The sequence below is a fragment of the Neolamprologus multifasciatus genome, chromosome 18 (assembly GCF_963576455.1).
Source record: "Neolamprologus multifasciatus chromosome 18, fNeoMul1.2, whole genome shotgun sequence".
Classification (NCBI taxonomy): domain Eukaryota; kingdom Metazoa; phylum Chordata; class Actinopteri; order Cichliformes; family Cichlidae; genus Neolamprologus; species Neolamprologus multifasciatus.
The window spans coordinates 18,230,118-18,250,066 of NC_140456.1; the positions used below are offsets into that span (position 1 = coordinate 18,230,118).

At 40.4% G+C, this 19,949-nt stretch overlaps 1 protein-coding gene across 1 annotated transcript in view; it reads left to right on the plus strand.

The window, feature by feature from the left end:
• The window catches only part of cdh2 (cadherin 2, type 1, N-cadherin (neuronal)), a 61,964-nt gene that overhangs the window by 19,217 nt on the left and 22,798 nt on the right, over window positions 1-19,949 (plus strand). The window contains exon 3 of the mRNA XM_085140178.1: window positions 17,812-18,020. Within this exon, the coding sequence (XP_084996304.1) occupies window positions 17,812-18,020 (209 nt within the window). The remainder of the gene's footprint in view (window positions 1-17,811; window positions 18,021-19,949) is intronic.

Sequence of the window (19,949 nt, forward strand, 5' to 3'; positions counted from 1 at the left end):
CACAGGTTGTTTGGGGCAACTGAAATGGTGCTGTGCAAGCTGCCTCTCTCACCCCCTCCCTTCCTGAAAGCTAACATTCAGGCATTCATCAGGACTGAATATGAGCCTGACATTAAAAGACTGAAAGAAAATGTACGCACTGAACGTCTTCCCTATAAGTGATTTATAACTGACTTATCTAATCTCTTCATGGAGTGTAGATCGTCAACGAGCTTCATTGTTTGATGTTATTCAATGCTTTAATTGTAATACTGGGGACGCCATTCATTTGTTTAATTTACTAGACTGGGTGCTGATGGCTGTGCTGGCATAGTAGGAGGGAGTTTAATGGCCATCTTCTGGAAAGGATAAGGCTTATTAGGTCTGATGGGCCTCCTGTCTCATGTAACCTAATGTGGTCATGATAGACAGAGGATTCTGGGTTTGGATGCATTGGAACTATAAATCGAAGCATATTCCCAGACTCTGGACTTTGTAATTGGCCATTAAGGGCCATGTTTGTAGATGGAGGGGCCAGATGTCCCTGATGTGGCTGAAGGTCCAACGTGTGCTTTGAGGCAGCGTGCAGTTAAAGCGAGCGACGAGGAGCATGGACTGGACATTACCCCCTCATTAAAATGACCCATTCTCTGCAAGCAGGCTCGTAAAAAACCCTTTAATGTTCTTAACAGAGGAGCTTCACAATTTGCCCACAATTCCACAGCCGTAAAAGAGGAGGAATTGAATTCCATACAAATTCTCTGCTGTCTTAGCTCACAGCACCAGCTGTCTGTCCATGTTTAAATCTAACCCATGGGCGCCACTCCCTCTCAGTTTAGTGTGTTCCATATGCTACATGGATCTTAAAAGCTCAGCTCCCACTGGTCTATTTGAGCAGAAGACTCTGACTGGATTGAAAGAGACATTTGCAAGGACAACATCAGACATTTTAGTATTTCATGGAAGAAAACAAACGATCCCGGTGATGATAACCTGATGGATTTGTGGTACAAAAAGGAGGCTTCTCATATTACCACTCGCATCATTTGTCCATTCTCTCTTTCTTAGTAAATATATGCAAATGTGTACTTGGTTCTGTGAAACCATGTCATGAGATGGATGGTAATTTAATTTACTCCAGGCGCACAGTCAGGCATAGTGTTACTGTCATATTGCTCATGCACGACAACATCAAACCCCCGCTTTAGACAATAAACTGGCACGATTTGAGGCGACTCCCAAGCGTTAGTTAGCATTGTATATTTTTAGCAATGACAATATGGCTCAAAGTAAATACTAAAGTATGTATATCTGTTTTAGAGCTTCTGCGTATATCTGGATCAATATGCAATACTGCTAACAAGGATCTCAAAGAAGGATTAGCCTATGCTCACTTAATAATTAATGGACTAATTATATTCAAACTTTTATTGAACATTATGTAGTTTTTGAAAGCTGAGTGTAAATCCATGCCGCACGTAAATAATGTTAAATTTCTACTTTTGTTCGTATTGCGATGAGAATAAAAATGTGATTTGTTGTAAACGCTAATAAAATCCTATCTCTGGTTTTTGTTTGGCCTATAAAACGCACTTCACAGCTGCCATTGATCTGCAAGGGGTGGGGGTGAGGGGATCTATGATGCTGATGACCTCCTAATGTGGATTCCAGTGAGGTCAAAAGGCAAATGCTTACAGGTCTTCCCGTTATCCCGGGTTGCTACAGCTGTCACGTTAACCTCCTTTCGCATAAAAACACCAGCTCGAAATGCAACACATTATCTTCAAACATCGCAGCTGCTGACACTTTAATGCGTCTGCTGTTATTTTGACAGAAGTCACGATATTTAATTGTTAGGTTTCCGAAGCAGCCGCCCTCAGACTAACTCAGCTGTAGCTGTTGAGGATGAAATCGTATTTCTAGCTCTTATAACGCCGTGCGCTAACGACAGTGCTGAATGAACATACATTTTTAGGTGGGTTGTGTTCTGGAGAAAGTCAATTCTCCGCTATGCTTGTTTAGTGTGCAACAATCCCCCACTCACCATGTCTATAATTTAATTGTTTTCTTTCAGTGGAATGTTAGCCTTGCCTGTATGCTGGCTATAATGAGTGCCAATGGAAATCTTATTTACACTAGCTGGTTTAAAAAGTGTTGGCCAGCACAGTGGAAAGTGTCTGCTCTTTTTCTGATGGATGGGTCTTTTAATGTGGCAGCTGAAAGAAGCCCTGCAGTTTCTGCAATGGGCCAGGATACAATAAAACATCTACAAGCAGAGGACTACTTTTACCCCCTCCTCTTTCTCTTTGCTTCACAATGCCTTTGTAGCACATCTTGCTGTCTTGTTCCCTCTGCTCTTCTTGTTTGGCCAAAAAGTAATATGCAACGGACTGCTTCAGGTTACAATGCAGCATGTAAGATACTTTTCAAATGGTTAATATAAGGGGTTATAGTAGAGAGCTGAAGGAACGCAGCGCCGAGGGAGGAGCTACTTTCCCCTTTGCTGCTTGGCTCAAAGCATTCAGCTCCTGCCCATTGTGTGTTCTCCCTGAAAGGTATTTGTTATGGGGGTGATCTTTGACCTCTCTACACCCACATTATGTAAATGAGTGCACAAATGAGAGAGGTGATACTATTAGATTTCTACAAACACAAGGAGCGTTAGTGCGTTAGTGCTTTTGTGAGTTTGCTGATAAGCCAGATGCTTGCATGTTAAAGTAGTTATTATACATTTGTCACTGGATTTCTGCAGGGCTTTTGTTTGTTTTTTTGGTAAAAATTGCTGGACAAAAAGCCCCTCAAGCTGTGAAGTAGCACAGATACACAAAGTAAGCTATACCTGTTGTCATGCAACCGAACTTCTTCCGTATGTTGCTAAGGTAGTGGTTGGGAAGGTAACTGGATCTCCCCTCGACATCCCTCCGATGCCCTCCGCTCAAATGCTGTTATTGTCCCTGTGCACAAAGGATGGTGGGGGGGATGTGTAATGTAAGATGAAGCAACGCGCTGAGGTTCATGGACAACGCCCTTTCCCAGACTGTATCCGAGTATATCAACTAACCATTTCTGGCCTTAGAGGTTTTAGATTTCGCACCAAGGAGACCATCTTGTCAGCTACAAGGGGAATAAACATAATAACAACTGATTGTCTCCACTGTTCAAGCATTTTAATTGATATCTCTATATATATAAAGCTGAATTGTATGAGAAAAAAGGGGTATAATACCACCTGATGTATTTAGAAAAAGGAGCTGACCCATTAGGCCGATGTTATACTCCAAAGTATTTTTGAATGTCTTCAATAAGCGACTCATCAGTTACTATTTTGCTGTGTTTGTTTAATCAGTCATTAAAAAATCCTGTTGCTCTTCCCCTCCTGCCTTTTGTGTGCAGTGTTAATGATTTTAACAGCCCCTTGGTTGACACTTTAGTAATGCAAGTTACACAGCTGGACTCAATGGTTCTCAGTGTTGTCTTTTTATTCTCTGCTTTTATGTTGATTTTCTTTTCTCTCAGTGCAGTAATGCGCTTGAAAACCGGCATAATGCCTTTCAAAGAAAGGACGGCCTTCGCACTCAATAAACTAAAGTTTTGCATCTGCGTGATTGGCAGTTGTTGTTAATGTGTGTCTACTACTGAAAATGTGCAGGCGATGGCGGGCATTGTAGCCTGTAGTCTAGCATGTTAACGCTACACGCACAATGCTTTCCTGTGCTGATAGAAAGGGTTTGTGGTTTACAGTATTTAATTTGAACCAGTCTGATTTCACCTGAGCTGTTCCAGCTTAAAAGTATTTTTAGAGGTGGAAAATGCATGTTGCTGCTTAAAGGGTCAAACCGAGCGATGCTCACTGTCAAAAGCTATCTAGATTTTAATTTAAAACATTTGCTGGACGCCCATGAAACAGCCGGCTAAGTGTTTTTCTTTTGGTAACACAAGTACGCTGTCAGCATTTCTGCACATCAAGATCCATTTGAAATGTGTTCTTCAGTTTTTTAATTAATTCAGCATTTGCAAATATGCGGGACCTTTTGCTTGTTTTTAAAAACTCAGTCTGACTCTGATGTGCATGATTCAAACCATATGCTGCAGGAGCTTAAAAGGTTTCCACTGCATCAACAGACACAGCTGGCCAGCAGTCTGTGATCTCATAGCATGACATGTTTGCTGTATTTTGCTGCATTGCCAAAGCCCTACCTCTGCTAACAAATTTTTTTTTGCCCGCAGATGCCAAATCGCATGCTGATGAATAACCTTCCAAAGTATCCAGTGTTCTGCTTTCGTTCAAAAGCAAGAGCTGGTGAATCAGATACTGTGGTGAGCTTTAGGGCTCCACAAAGACTGTGGTGACGTCACAGAGCTGTTGAGACTGTAAAAATGTCAGCAGAAAGTTATTTATGCGCGCTCGGCTTTGGTGGAGCATCTCTTCGACACCCATGTATAGTGTTAGAATGAGAATTACAGTCTGCTCTGGCATTGAGGTGGAGATGGACAGTGAGTTACAGCTCAAATGTCATCACTGCTGATCATTAGCGGGCCTAACAAACTGAGCTATTAAAGTTTGTTTTAGTGCTCCTCTCAACAACCATGCAGCGCCATAGACATGTGCTATTGAATTCATATAATATGAGTTATTAGGTTGTACATCTTGAGTGTCCATGCATATTGCTGCATCTGTCCTGTGTGGTCCTAGAGAAAATTGAGTAGCACAGGAGATCATATTAGTTCATAAGCAGCTGTGCCATACCCCGACCACATAAGATATGAAAAAATAAATAAATAAATAAATAAATGTTTATTGTTATCACCCCTGGACTGCTTGTCCGAATCCCTGTATTCATCCGAGGGTGGTCACACGCTTTGCGCAGATACACTTTGTTCAAAACAATAAATAATAAGCTTACTTCTACCAGAGAGTTTTATCAGCCAATGGAGGTAATGAGATTAAACTCGTAAAAAAAATAAAAGAAAAAAACTTAATTCCTGTGCCCACTCCAGTGAATCAGAGGCATGTGGATAATTGAGGAGAACAGCCCTAGATGAGAAACAGTGCGAGCAATAAAATCAGCTACACACCACGAGATGCAACCCCATCACTCCTCTTGGTCTGTTCATGTGCTTTAAAAAATAGGATCAATTTTCACTCTTGAGAACTGCTATTCTCGTACCTGCAGGCCTATCGGAGGAGTTTTAAAGAAAACAGGACCCCACCTGGAACAATTTAATTCCAACACATATTTCCAACAAAGAAGCAGTGCTGTATCGCGCCCGCGTCATGTGCCTGCTGGCCAGTTCCTGCCAACGTGATCCGACTTTGGCCTTTTCCAAGTAATGAAAAAGTGGACCAGTGTCCTTAATAAACAAAACCAAAAAACACCCCCAAAAGAATACCTTTTTTGTTAAGTAAGTTGTAATTCTCCTTTAAAAAAAGTCTTACCAGAACTTCTCAAGCACAGGATTCAATGTGAATTAGTTTGTCTTTTCAAATGAATACATAAAGGAAGAAAGCAAGACAAACAGCGGAACACATCAGGAATTTGGCGTTGGATTAGGGTGCAACAGTGTGGTTTGATGTTTAATCACTTTCTATGCATAAGCTCTTCTAAGGGAGATAGAAAGGCTTTTCAGTAAGCTCTAATGACAGCGGGATGTTTTCTTGGTGAATCTTGCCTCGGCTGGCATAACACTCTGTAAACCGGCATTTTTAAAAGTTATTTATTTATTTATTTTTTCCTGCCCGAGAGGTTCCACTGAAGCAGAATGATCGGACAGCACCAACCAAACATAGCACCTCACTTCTCTCCCTCTCCTCTATGTATCTCGCTCTCTATGTCTCCAGGTCTGTTAGCGTGACTCACGTGGAGGCAGCATGATCGCTTGCATGCTTAAAGTTTGAAAACCATATTTCACATTTGCAACGCACAGAAATAAGAAAGAAAAAGCCCAAACAAAAGAACTGTGCTGACAAATCAGGCTGCTTTTCCCCTTACCTTTAAATAATGGGCGCATGAAGAAAAAAAGCAGGGAAACAGCGCTCGTCATTCGCGGTAAAACTCTGGGCAACGATATGTGATACACATGCAGAGACTGGCCGGCGGTGTGAGGAGCTGTCTGCAGTGATTCACATGTTTGTGCCACCTGCTTGTTTGTGCCACCGCTCTCGATGTTAGTGTGACCCTGACGAACATCGCTATCACCATGAGGCAACAGAGTATTCCCACGAGTCCTCGCATTAAACACCCGAGGTCTGGAAACATTTCCGCAGGCGGCCTTTCCAAGCGAAGACAGATTTGTACATGGCCGTGCTTGCGGTGTGGTGTTTTAGCTGCAGACAAACTGAGGACAGATGTGTTTGTAGCTCCCTTTCCTCCTCTCCCTTGATCATCTATTCCCTTCCTCGCTACTTCCAGCTTCCCTAATCTGGGAGTCATTGTGTGTGTAATAAAGCACAGCTGCACAGATTCTTTTTTTTTTTAACCCACTTAGTTCAGCTGATTGCATGGGAGTAAAAAGAAAAAAGAAAAAAGAGGGCTCTCGTCTCACAGAGTCCAGTTCACAGACATGCTCCCCACATGGTAATGTTCAACTGTTCCCCTAACACGGATAATGCTTGTGAGAGGAGACACTTCCTTGTGCTGGACCGATGCCAGGACTAATTGTTCACACCTGATGTTGCATTTGCACCGAGCAACTGTTACCACGGAGGGACTTCGAATATGAATTTATATCTGTGATTTGCAAAACAGATTTTTTTTGCGCACAGTAGGGGGAGGAAACTGTGCAAGCGTACACATCTTCATGTCTACACGTTGTTAAAATGGGCACACGTTGTCTGATCAACAGGCTTTTTGGAATGGAACTTTTTTTTGAATTAGACTCTTTTTTTTTTTTTTTTTGGTAGGTTTAATCTTGCTCTTGCTGAATAATGTGAAGACTCCAATGCAGCATGTCAATTTTCTAGACTGGATTGTGTTAAATTGCTTCTGCCCAGAAAAAAAAGAGGAAAAGTCATGCATATGAAAGTGAGCAGCTCCAACAGAAAGATGTGTCTCTTTTACAAATTGGTGCCACATTGAGCGACTTCTGCAATAAAGACCAAAAAAAAAAAAAAAAAAAAAAAAAACAGTAACAAAAATCAATAGAAATTCTGAATTCTACCCAAACCGCTTGTCACGCGCAACATACCGACTTTGTACTTAAATGAGATAAACAACTGGTGGCAGCATTGCTTGTGCGGTTTGCTTGCAAATCATATTTTAAAAATCAACAATTTAAAAAAAAATTGCTATATTAGAAAAAGTTAAATATCTGCACGATTGCCACATATTTTTCTTTAGTCTTTTTAATATCCATTTAAAACAATTACAGCATTACAGAAAACGACACTTAGACTAATACACAAAATCAGTTCAAGAGATCGCGCCAAGAAACGGTTTCTCCACAGAGAAGTTCATTTTAAAGTAAACTTTTGGCAGACTGCTTTAAAACAGAGGTGTATTTCCACTGATGTAATGAAACTGTGGAATCACCAATAAAAAGCTTGTTGTACAGTATGAGTCAGATGATCTGTGTCTTTCGGGATTTGTAGAAAATGGCCAGTTCGGCAGCTCATTTTAAGGTTGTCGTGCTTTTTTTTGCTTCTCTTCTGTTTTTGATCTTGTCAGTGTATGAATTATGCTGTCACCTGCTTGTTTTTGTGCATGTTTGTTAATGCACAAATGTATATTTGCATCCACACAGTCATTTTGCTCTTGTAAATTGCCTTATTTTAAACTCCTTGTTCGCACAAAGGACAGGTTTCTAAGATTTTCTTCTTCCTACACCTTTTTTATCCACTTTGATCCAAGTGTGTGTTTAATCCAGGTTTTTTATTTTTATTATCTATATTCTAACTCAAATAAACTTAAATTCAGCTTTAAGATAAAGGTTTGAGATGGATGTTAATTGCCTCGCAGTAAAGGCTTGTGGCTGATACAGCCGTAGAATAACAGCACCCAACCACCCCCACACTCCACTCCATTCCACTTAGCTGATCTCTTTGAGCTCAAACTGAGTGTGGGGGTGCGAAGGTTCAGTCAGGTCAAAAGAAGTTGCACGCATTCACCATCTCAGTTGTGGCTTGATATCCCCAGGAACCAAAAGAAACAGTGCAAAAGGATAAGCTCAGTTGACACACTAAGACACTGTTTGTAAATTCATACAAATGCATGGTTTCCTCGCTGTTTGCTTTCTTCGACTGGTGCAGCAAATAACAAGCTGTCATGTGTTGACGTGCAAGCTTTTGAGAGGAACATCGGACTTACCTTTAATCTTCCTTCTGTGTATTTTCCGTCTTTTTCTTTAAACACGGGCTAATTGTGTTTCAAGCAGAATTTGACACGTATTGATTCAAATGTACCAATTGCAAACGCGCACACTCTGTATATTGGCAGCGGCAGTAATCCCTGTCTTTGAAGAATTTCGGTCCTTACAGGGGTTTTTTTTCCCTTCCTGTCATTGTTTTGATGGTTAATTTTTGTTTTTACATTGTCTCTTCAGCGGAATGCACGCTAACTCCACAGTGCCGAGATTTTCAAAATCACGTTGGTTTGTTTTTGTTCATGTGAAAGGGTTTCGGAGAGCGAGGGAGAGAGAGATTTCCAAGTGTCTCATGGTGTGTGGCATAGGGTAAGTGAGTAAAATCAGGATAATGGTTGGTAGCTGTGACTGTAATGGTCTGCCTACCACGATGACTCATTTGCTTTGTTTAGGTTGAAAGGGAAGCATTTAAATGTCCTTGTGGCCTTTTTGGCAAAAGAGTGATTTCTTTTTTTCTCTCATCTCCTTTTCTCCTACTCTAATATTTTTGCTTTGAAATGTAAAAATCCACATTCCACCCCTATAGCATCATTTCAGCTGATTAATGCATATTTTTTTTACAGTTTATAATGATGCATACGTATTTTTTTTCCTGTGTGGATGACTCAGTAATTCATCTTTCTTTCTTCGAGAGAGATGCAGAAGCAGCCTCGATCTTACAATACAATAGTCTACTCCAGAGGCTGTCAGCCTCATCTTCCTTTGTCTGCTGCTTTGTTTCCCAGCCAAAGCAGATTCACATGCATTCTCCTTGTTTCTCCCTGTGCCCCGACTTCTACACAGCAAAGGCAGAGAAGCAGGAATTCCATTAGCTTTGTTCTCGAAAGCTCAGCATGAACTTGTGACTGTGCTATACGTGACATAATGGCCCTGGAACTGGTCCCATATCCCCACGCATTTTTTTCCCCCAACAGCTTTTATTTTACATGATATTCTGCAGGTAAGTGAATCACATCCCTCCATTTACAGACACTCTCTGTTGTATAAAATCCCCCAACTTGCTGCGCTGGACTGTTGTGAGCATGCACATGGATAAAGGGAAACAGTATATGTGAGAATGTGTAAGCATACTTTTTTTTGGTGTGAATCTTAAGAAGAAAAATCAAAAAAGTGAACAAAAATGACATGTTTGTGTGTGTGGTTAGGTTTGTAATTGGATGCAGTGGACTGTAACAGTCTTTACCTGAACTAGTCATTTGCATGGGTTTGATTGACAACAGAGCTATGCAAAGTAGGCACAGGCTTTATTCCCCGTGAAGGCAGAGACGTTGTAAAAAACAAAATGCATCCTTTTTTTTATTAGCTATCACTTTTTCGTTGATTAACATTGAGTCATCATTGCTGAGAAAATTGTTAAAATAAAGACATGTACTTTATATTCAGATGCAGTCCTTGAACTGGAGTTGATCATGGTGGATTAGCTCTCAGCATAAGTTGAAGCTATAATGGGCATTTCTGCAAATGCTTGGGAGACATTTGATCTTCCTGCACTCCAAAAAACCCCTAAATGTCCTATTCTGTCCTTACACAAAAAGCAAAGCTAAAAAAAGAAACATCGGGTCGACTTTAGGATGCCATTTGTGCTTGAGATTAGTCAAGCACGAAAACACATCCAGGAAAAAAAAAGCTGAAAGAAGGTGAAAGAAATAAAATTCCTTTGTATGTATGGTGCACACAGAAATAAACCTGGCTTCCCTATTATGCCTTGTACATTTTTCTACTGTTGTTTTCCAGTATACAGGATGTTGTTTTTTTATTCCACCCACTTTAAAAGTCTGCTTGACTTCCACTCACTTGTAAATGTACAATTATGAGTCAACAAACAGATGGGAAGTAGTGCTTCTGAATCGAAGTATTATTCATTCCATTTTGTTAGGCTCTTTGCAGACATGGGAAAAGTAAGATTGCTTCACCACGCTCCTGTCATCACAAAGGCATTGGTCATTTTCATGTTAATATGCACTACCTGTGACAGAGAGAACTGTCACATATGTGCAATATCATATTTTCTTACCATAAAATTGATACTTCAATCTAGAAAGATTTGCATTGGAGCTTTCACATAAAAATGACCAGCATTGGCTTTGCCAGTATAAGATTTTTAATGCCGATACTAATGTTTGGTGTTTTAAAAAGCCAATATTCTGATATATCTTTCTTTTTTCTGTCAGACACACAAAACACAAGCGTTTCACTATCTGTTATATCTAGTTATTTGTAGTTACCTTGGATTCAGACTCGGATTATTTGCAGATTTCCGAATGTGCATTGCTATCAGAGAAGTTCCAGAGTGCCTTCTTGGTTCTGGTGCAACATTAACACTCATAACATGAAGGTTGTTTCTTCCATCTTGTCTTTAGTTTTTAGACTTTTCATTTATCATCAATGGCACAAAGTTAATATTGGTGAATGTTATCAACATGGCAACAAAAGGTCACATATTCAGTTTAAAATAACTGAATGGTGCGCACGTCTAAAAGGGTAGTCATTCATGTTGGTTGTGCACCGCCACCTATAAAACTATATTAAAACACAGTATTATTAATCTATAGGTATGCATGCAGTGTCTGAAAAGCAGGCGTCTCAGCATCGAGGTCCACTGACTTTCTATATTAAATGAACTCCATGTCATTACTTGACATAGAGAGGTTAGGCAATTTGTCAGAAGTTAATCACATTCTAATAAACAACTGGTAATATTATCAAAATTGCAGTCAATCTGCTGGGAAATAGCTTTGTCTTGAACATTCATTTGCACAACCTCGGTCCAGTCCAAATCAAAGTTTTAATTAACAGTGTGGTTTGTTGTCTCCGAGTAAAAGTCCTTTCTAGCTTTTTAACTCCCTGCACAACTAAATGTGTATGTGAAGACGTCTTACTTATCAGATTCTTATTTCTTATTTCACAAACTGCATTGTGACGAGACGATGGACGCCGTTGTCTCCCGTCAGTGGTTTTAACATTGCGGCTAATTTCTTTGTTATGTCTCTCAGAAACAAATGGTGACAGGAACCAATTTGTTGGTATGATTAAAACAATCTTTCAAAGACCTGAAGCCTGAACATGCCAGCAGAGGTTATCTCATCACTGGCCACTGCTACCTTTTTTTGTCTCTTAGATTTTTATGATGGTGTTTTGACATGAATGATCAAGGGGTAGAATTAAATAGCTTTGAGTATGTGCCTTTGAGATCAAAAGACTCTAATAATGTCACATTACAGGCTGCACTAAGGCAGTTTTAGTGCCTGGCCCTCGTGATCAGCCTCTTCAGAAAATAACAGCTCAGCTTGAAACCCGAGACACGGGGCTCATAGTGATAAGCTGATTCAGTAATAGACTGCTTTACTTTTATACTTTTCTCTTTTGAATATTAACCACCAAATTAAAGCTGTATACCACTCGCTCTTTTAGCTTATTCACTAATAGGTTTAATAGTACAGTATCTTAATTGTGTCTGTCAAAATCTAAAGAAATCTAAAAAAGTGAAAATAATAAAACGGTTATCTCACCTAAAGATTTATTTGAAGTTCTTGCATAGTTCATAGCAGCAGATACATAAATGAAAGCAATCAATATCTGATGTTTAATATTTATGGTTATATCTCACCCAACCAGAGCCTCGGGGATGCATTAATTTTCCGTTCAGCTGAAAAAGCCTGCGACGCAGCAGCGCCGTAGCAACACATTGGCGTAGTAGTGATAGATGCAGAGTGCAGTGGAGCATTTGCTAGATTGTGTATTACTGCAGTGTATGGTCACAAGAGAATGACCTCTGTAATAGAGAAACAATAAAAGCTAATGCATGTGAACACCTAAAATGGCGTATTAGGCTTATTACTCACAATCTGATTTCCAAAAACGTTTCTCAGTGTCTCAGTCAACCTCGACCAAATTGTTTATCCTTTTATATTAATTTTTTTAACCCCTCTTCCTTTTTCTATCCTCTGTTCTTCGTCATCAAAGCCTTTGTTGATTGAAAAAAATGACTATTGTTAGTACCTATAAGGAGAAGTAAGTTGTGGTGATGACTCAAGAATGACAATAAGGTCAAAGGTTAGCTATTACAGACATGAATTGAAAACTTTGGTTTAAATGAGAGGCTCTGCATTGTAGACGTTTGTTTAAGAGATAGGAGTCTGTGTTCTTAATATGTGGTCGTGTACCTAACATTTAGCCTTATCATAGTGTGCAGTAATTATAAGTTTACTTTTTCAGTGTCAATTATAGTTCTTTGATGCTGAAGATGAAGGAAACTACGAACTATGTTTTTGTTTTTTTTATAGAACCATTCTAATTTTAGTTGTTTTATTTTTCGACTTATTAATGCAACAACAATGCAATCAGCTTTACCTCCGGGCATTTACATTGGGGTCACAGAGCTTTCCTCAGAAGGATCGTGATGAGTAAGCATAATTGACACGTTAGTAATGTGGTCAGCGTGATGGCATACTAAAGCCTAAGTATCAAGCTGCTTGTCTCAATAACTCGCAGAACAAAACCCCAGTAGCTACGCACTGATAACTGCAGAAAGATGCAGCTTAGCCTTATCAGTTCTTCGTTTCACTGACACGGTAATCCACACAATGCTCGGCTGTCATTGTACTGGAAAACACAGGATCGTTTCATTTACCAACAAAGGCCTGGGCATAATTGTGACGTTCCTTTGCTTGCCCTCTTTCACTACTAACTCAGTGAGATTACTCATCTTCAAAGGCTAATTATTGCTTATTCAAAAGAGACCTACTATCATACATTTTTCTTTTGAAATAACCACCTTTTTTTTCTTCTGGAATGAGATCATTTTAGGAAGTGGTTGGTTGCATTTGATTAGCATTTTAGCCTAGTCAGAGCCCAGCGGGTATGTACCAAGCATGCAGTTGATGTGTTCGCATTGGGCAGCCAGTGGAGAGGGGTAATGTTTCCCTGTGGCTCATTGCTGGAATATAACCACTGTATCCTACAGGACTAGGGAGAAGTGTTGAGACTCCTGGAGAAAAGGGAGATGATTCTTGTCCTGGTGGGTAGTTTGCTTGCATTGTAATTGTCTTTGTGTACAATAGTTTATAAATGGGATTGCTGTACCCTAGAGAAAAAAATGACCAAATGTACAAATGTGATATTAATGCAAGTTTAAAAAAAACAAGAAGAAGGAAAGAACATCAAAACAAATTAAATTTGTTTCCATCTCCTAAGGGCCAGATTGCTAGATCAAGAGAGCTTAAAAACCCCAGTGTGAACGATTAGGCATGCCTGCGCTGTATATTGTCTTCCCCAGTCAGTGTGTACACTAATATGTATGTGTATGTGATAAGGGAAGGTAGTATCAGTGTGTTTTTTGAGAGCCTCTTCATAATTCCCTAATTGAAGTGGCAATTTTAGGGAGAAAAAAAAATGATCTCCAACCATATGCATAAACCAAATACTAGGGGAATGGTCACTGCAATCAAGCTCGGAAAATGAGCCAGATGCTTGTTAAATGTGTTTATGCTCTGACGCAATTCCTCTTTAGTTTCCCTAATTGCTGGAGACACTGAACAGAGAATAAACACTGCAATATTTTTCATGCAAATCCCTTACATATTTTAGGCCTAGCTATAAATGCATGGAATGCTTTTGAGCGTTTGAAGTGCAATGCATTAGTAAAACGCCTTCAAGGGCTTAGTCTGGCAAAAGGCAGTATCATCATTCCCAGATCCAAGCTTGAGCTACATGTTGGTTTCTCTGAAGAATATCCTATTTTTGAAAGAAAGGGGGGGGGGGGGGGGACACAATTATACCATGGGCCTCTATGTGCCTTTTAAACGAATCAATATTTAGCTTTTAATATAATGAGTGATTTGTTGTTTTATGAGAATTTAATATTGCGTGATGCAATCATTTCTGTACTTTTGAGTACAGAAATCCAAAATATCCATCATTTGGCATAATTTATGAAACACATATGTTGCTAGAGATATAGATATCGATAGGAGGGCTTGAAAATAATAAATGAGCTCAGTATATGAAAACAGCTGTATTAAGTTGCACAGTGGTGTTTGTTTACTTACCAGCTTTGAAGGTGTAGTAATAGCGTTAGAAAAAAAAAACAACTAATCTTGCAACAATTTAGAATTGAATATCACAGCAGTTTGAATTGAAGTACAAGAGTGCGAGCTTCAGTGGGGGCTTAACGGGATCTTATAAACAGTGGTGCTGGCATGGATGTATCTCACGGCACATTCAGTGGAAGCCTCTGCTTCATATCGCATTGTCTCCTTGCCAGTGCAGTGTACTAAACGTGGTCACATTCATTAGTGAGGAATGCATTTTGTCAGAGGTGCAGATTTACCAGTGCTGGGTCAGAGAGGCATTTACCTCAGTATGCAACACCTATGCTGAGTATTTCTCAACTGTCAGTGACCTCACTTCCCATAAAATGAATGATGGCATATTGATATGATCTCACACGAGAAGTTTCAGTCGTGTCACATTTATAGCGCATTAGGAGGGACTTTCAGCCTGCTCGCTTGCAGCCGATGCATTTGGCAGGCAGGCATAAAAGATGATTGTGGAACATATTCTCTGCTTCCGTGAAATCACAGCCTTCACATTGTATGTTTGAAATTAAGTGCATCTCTCGTTGCACCCCCCCGCACCCCCACCCCTTCTCTCCCCAACTATTTGTGTCTGTCTGAGTTGGAGCTGTCACGTGACTCATCAGACAATAGAGAGGCACTCTTGCACTATGGAGAGGTTAGTCGGGGTTTTTGTGTTGTCAGGCAAGAGGGGGGATGGCATCTAAGCTGTGAATGGGATCATTGAGTTGGAGGTAATTTTGGGCCCCGGTGAAGGGCATTAGTCAGAGGGGCCTTTCTGCTGACATGCCTGTTTCCCCAGCTCTCTCTCTCTTGTGCTCCCCCATCTTTTTTAACCCCAATCCACAGTCACCCCCCTCCTCCCATGCTGCATCGGCATTTCTGCCCAATTCCAGCCTTCATCGTTGTGCCCACGATGACATGTGTGTTAGGGCGTGGCAACCAAGACCTCTTTTCACCCTTTTCCTTAGGGAGCCAACACACCTAGCTATAGATAAGCAGCAGTGCCACACTACACATTTCTCTGGTTTTATAAGCCACCAGAGCGAGCCTGATAAATGAATAGACACATGCAGGACATTCACATTCATTATCATTGGAAATGGTTGTGCCTGCTGGGAGTTTTTGTAGCAATTGCTGTGGGGCCTGACTGTTGAAGGGCCTCTCAGAGGTGTCCTGATGGCCAAATTTCAGGCAATGTTAAGGAGCTGTAGCTCAGCTCAAGAAGAGGCCTGGGCTTAAAAAAACTCACGGGGGAAATGCTGCTGTCAAGTGCATGTCTGCACACATTTACAAAAGACTCATTGTTAAAAGTGCCAGTAGGACAGAACATGGAAAATAGGAGGCAATATATGGTATGAACCTCCAAACTGAGAGAGCGAGCAACACCTAGATGTATTTATATGTAAGTGGGGCCATGAATGTTAGGTATTTTTTGGGGGGGAGAGAAGCCAGTTGGGCTAGATAGACATTTATTGTCTATTAATTGCCTTTTATGGTTAGACATACCATTGTTTGTATGTCATTCCTATTTATTGACAAAAACCTGAATGAAGTGTCACTCAGTACAATGAGGAGGGGAGGAAATGGTTAGTTAGTACAGCTGAAAGAATGCAGAGGTGGATAAAAATATTGGAGGGTTTGTTTCAACAATCAACCAAGCACTAGCCTCTCTGTTCCTGCAATTACAGGTTATTATCTAATCAACAAAATAACCAGCTAATTTGATCAAATCTACGAACATTTGCAGAAAAGGATTATATATTTCTTAATTCACTTCAGTCAGAGCAGTGTGAGACTACCTACCTTATGCAGTGTGAAGCATTTTGAATCTTTTGACTTTGACAGCCTCTTACTCTGTATTCTGCCTCTGAGTAGCTGCTGACTTGGGCTGGATCATGATAGCCTGAAGGCTCTAAGTTTGCGTGTACCTGTCTTTAAGGTAAAACCTTCAGAGGGAGAATGTCATTTATCTGATGTCAGCAAGAAGAAAACAAATGGTCAAGGGTAATTGAACCAGAAGGGGGAAGGTCAATAGAGAGTATATTCCAGTATGGAAGAAAGGTGGTGTCATTTTTATCTTTATTATTTGAACTGTTGGATATGAACAGCTTGTAATGGAATGCAGAGCATGGTCCTTGCAAAAGATGTTCTCTTCCTATTTTGGAGAACGAATATGTGATTCCACTGCATGCCAATTTTCAAACTTTCCTCGGGCAACCTCATTGATTAATTCTCTCTCTTTTTCTCTTTTCTTCTCGCTTCTGTCATCACCAAGAGATTTAATAGTTGCAAGATGTGGTGTGCTTGTGGGGATTTCCAGTAGACCTTAAGCAAGTCTGCTGCATCCTCAAAACCCAGAGGAACTCAATGCTCTCCAAGAGCAGATGATGCTCTGAAGACATGAGCAAGTCCCCAGAGAAGCAGCACAAAGGAAGATTAGGCACCCACCTGCAAGGGTTTTGTTAAGTTATTCCACATCTGCTTTAATAATTCAAAGCAGCATCAGCAGAGCGGCCATAGAAATTATATATCTGTTTTTCAAGTATGGGGTGGGGGGTGGGATGTTTGGGGTGTGGGGTGGGTTAACGGGGAAACATACCCATACACAAAGAAATCACACAAAGATGTTCTTAAGTGTCGAAGTATGTCTGTATGTTTGTGTGTATGGGCTTGTGCACGCACCTGCAAGAGCTACATAGGTTGTGCTGGACTGTCACTCACTTGTAACATGAACCGATGTTGTACCACTGCCACTGAGGCACCTGTGGGACTCGAAAGTCCACCTGTCTGACGCCTCGGTGTGTTTTTTGTGAACTCGCCTATAAAATAAATACTCATACACGCTCCCACACATGCCCACACCCACACGAACACACGCACCTGTCTTCCGAGGATTGCAGTCCCCCACAGAAGGCTTCCATGTGTGTCATCGGGGACAACGCTGCATGGAATGGCTTTAGCTGGAAAGAAAACAGCATTTAACTAGCAGAATAAACCATGTTTATGCACTTGCCTCGTAGTTTCTTAAACACGGGGAAGCATGTAGACTAGTCTAATTTATACATCTCACTGTTAATGTATTGTTGTGGGTTTTGGGGCTTTTCATTAATAGCCCTTGAGGGGCACTCTTCCTCTCTTTTTCTTTAGTTATTTTTTCCTCCTCCTTCCATCTTTCTCCTCCGCTGCACCTGTTTTGAGCAATACCTTTGGGGCACAGCTTGAAGTGAATAATGTATGAGCATGAGAAGGAGAATCAGAAAACCTTTGTGGACCTTCTGTCTGGCTGCCTGTCTTCCTTCTCCTTTGTCTATATCCCTAGCTCTTTCTTCTTTATTTTCTGGGGTTTTACAGTTAAACTAATTTTGAACTCAAATCTATTTGTCTATGTCTCTTGCAGTTAGGTTTGTCAGCTGTGGCCGTGGTGGTCTGATGCGGTTTGAATGCAGCAACCCATCTGACTTTCGGATAGAGGCCGACGGAGTCCTCTATGCTGCCAGGACTCTTCAGCGCTCCACACTCCCTGTGTCACCTTTGCTGATCACGGCGAGTGACGCCGCCACTCAGCAGCAATGGGTGGCCCAAGTCACGCTGGTGCCCAGGCAGCAGGTGAATACACCTCAACCCTTTTTATAACATTTTTAACTTGTTTGTTGAGTGTCTGATTGATGTTTAGTGCCATAAAGGAAGGTTGAATGGTCAATTCTCCCCTTGCATCAAATAACTTACACTTATTAGGTGCACTTCACATTCACAGTTGACTACTTCCCTAAATTGTAGCAGGTGTTCCGAAAGACTGGATGGATGCTTGCTAATTAAAAGTTAATGTGTCAATTTACTAGGAGCACAAACATACACTCAACACGGTCAGTGGGTAGCAAGAGCAGATGCCGAATAGCTCCCCATAAAGTTGATTTCACTGAGCATGCCTTGTGATTGTGAGGTTATTGCCTTATCATGCAAAAGGGGCCACACCTCTTTTAGTGCTTTGGAAGATGGGGAGCATCTGCCTGAGCTGTAGTGTGCCGCTCTAACTGTTCCTCTGGATGTGCTGTGCAGTCATCTGCAATTAGTCTGAATGACCATGTGCTCTTACGTCAACATTGTGGTTGGGAGGAGATCAAAGGAATTTTACCAAAAAAAGGTACTCAATTAGGAAATATCTGCTTACAGTGCAGACATATACAGTAATATATAAAAGACTTGAGCGACTCCTCATATTCTTTTCCCAAAGAGCCAGATGTTTTCCTTCTTTTTTTTTTTAAAGAAATATTAAGCAATAGTTCTCATTCTATCTGAAGATTTTTTAAAGTGTTTTTCAGTCTTTCTATCTGACCATTTTCAGAGGAATGTGATTTTGTTTATAAACCACTTGAAACTGACCTATGAATAATTCAAACATGGCACCTAACCCAAGAGTTGAACTTGGGTTGTGTCTAAATGTAGCAGACATATTAGCAAAGAGACAATTTTTAATTGTATCTTTAGGCACTTTGTTACAGGAAACCTGTCAAGAAAACACATAATATGTCCCTCTTTTTCATGCTTGTTAAATCTATGAAAAATGCCAAAAATAACACAGTGTGACAGATACAAAAAAAAGGTTTTTGTACCAACGAGATGATCAGCGTGGAGTTTAGTGTGTCCTTAAAAAAATCGGAGGAAACTGGACAAGTGGAGGACAAACGTAACAGTAGTAGGTCTAAACACTATCTACAGCAGATGAACAGCATGCCCTTAAGGATGGAAAAAAATCCATCTGACACAGTATCTGAGAGACACATCGGGTCCTTCGGGTTATCTAGCTGCTTGCCTATTGGTGCCTATCAAGAATAGACTCTTAAGGAATGGAAACTGGGAGAAAAGGCTGAGCTATGCAAAATTACACAAGAACCAGACTGAAAATCAATGGTAACAGGTCGTATAGAGAAAGGAATTTAAATTGAGACAGTATATACAGAGGAAGGTGAGTATCTAAAGGAATCTGTGAAATCTGGTGGAGCTTCTGTCATGGTTTGGGGTTGTATTTCAGCCAGTGGTGTTGAGGATCTTTTCAAAATTGACTGAATTGCAAACACACACCCTTAAGTACCATCTGGAGAACATCGGATTGGCATTGGCTTCATTTTGCAGCATGACAATGACCCCAAACACACTGTCAGTGCAGAAAAAGGATACCTGGATAGAAAACATACACAATGGAACACTATCAGTCATGGATTGACCTCCCCAGAGCCTGGACCTCAACATTAGTGAAGCAGTGTAGAAACACATTGACAGAGAACAGAACAAAAGGCAGCCAATGTTCAAAGAACAACTTTGAATGTCCTTCAAGAAGTCTGGAAAACTATTCCTGAAGACGTCTTAAAGAAATTACTAGAAAGCTTGCCAAAGAAAATTCAGGCTGTGTTAAAGAATAAAGGTGGTCATACCAAATATTGACTTTCAAGTTTGTTAGAAGTATAAAAACTTTGCTTTTTTTAATCTTATATATTGCATTTTTAATTTATGTTTGCACGTTTCAATAAATGCAAATAT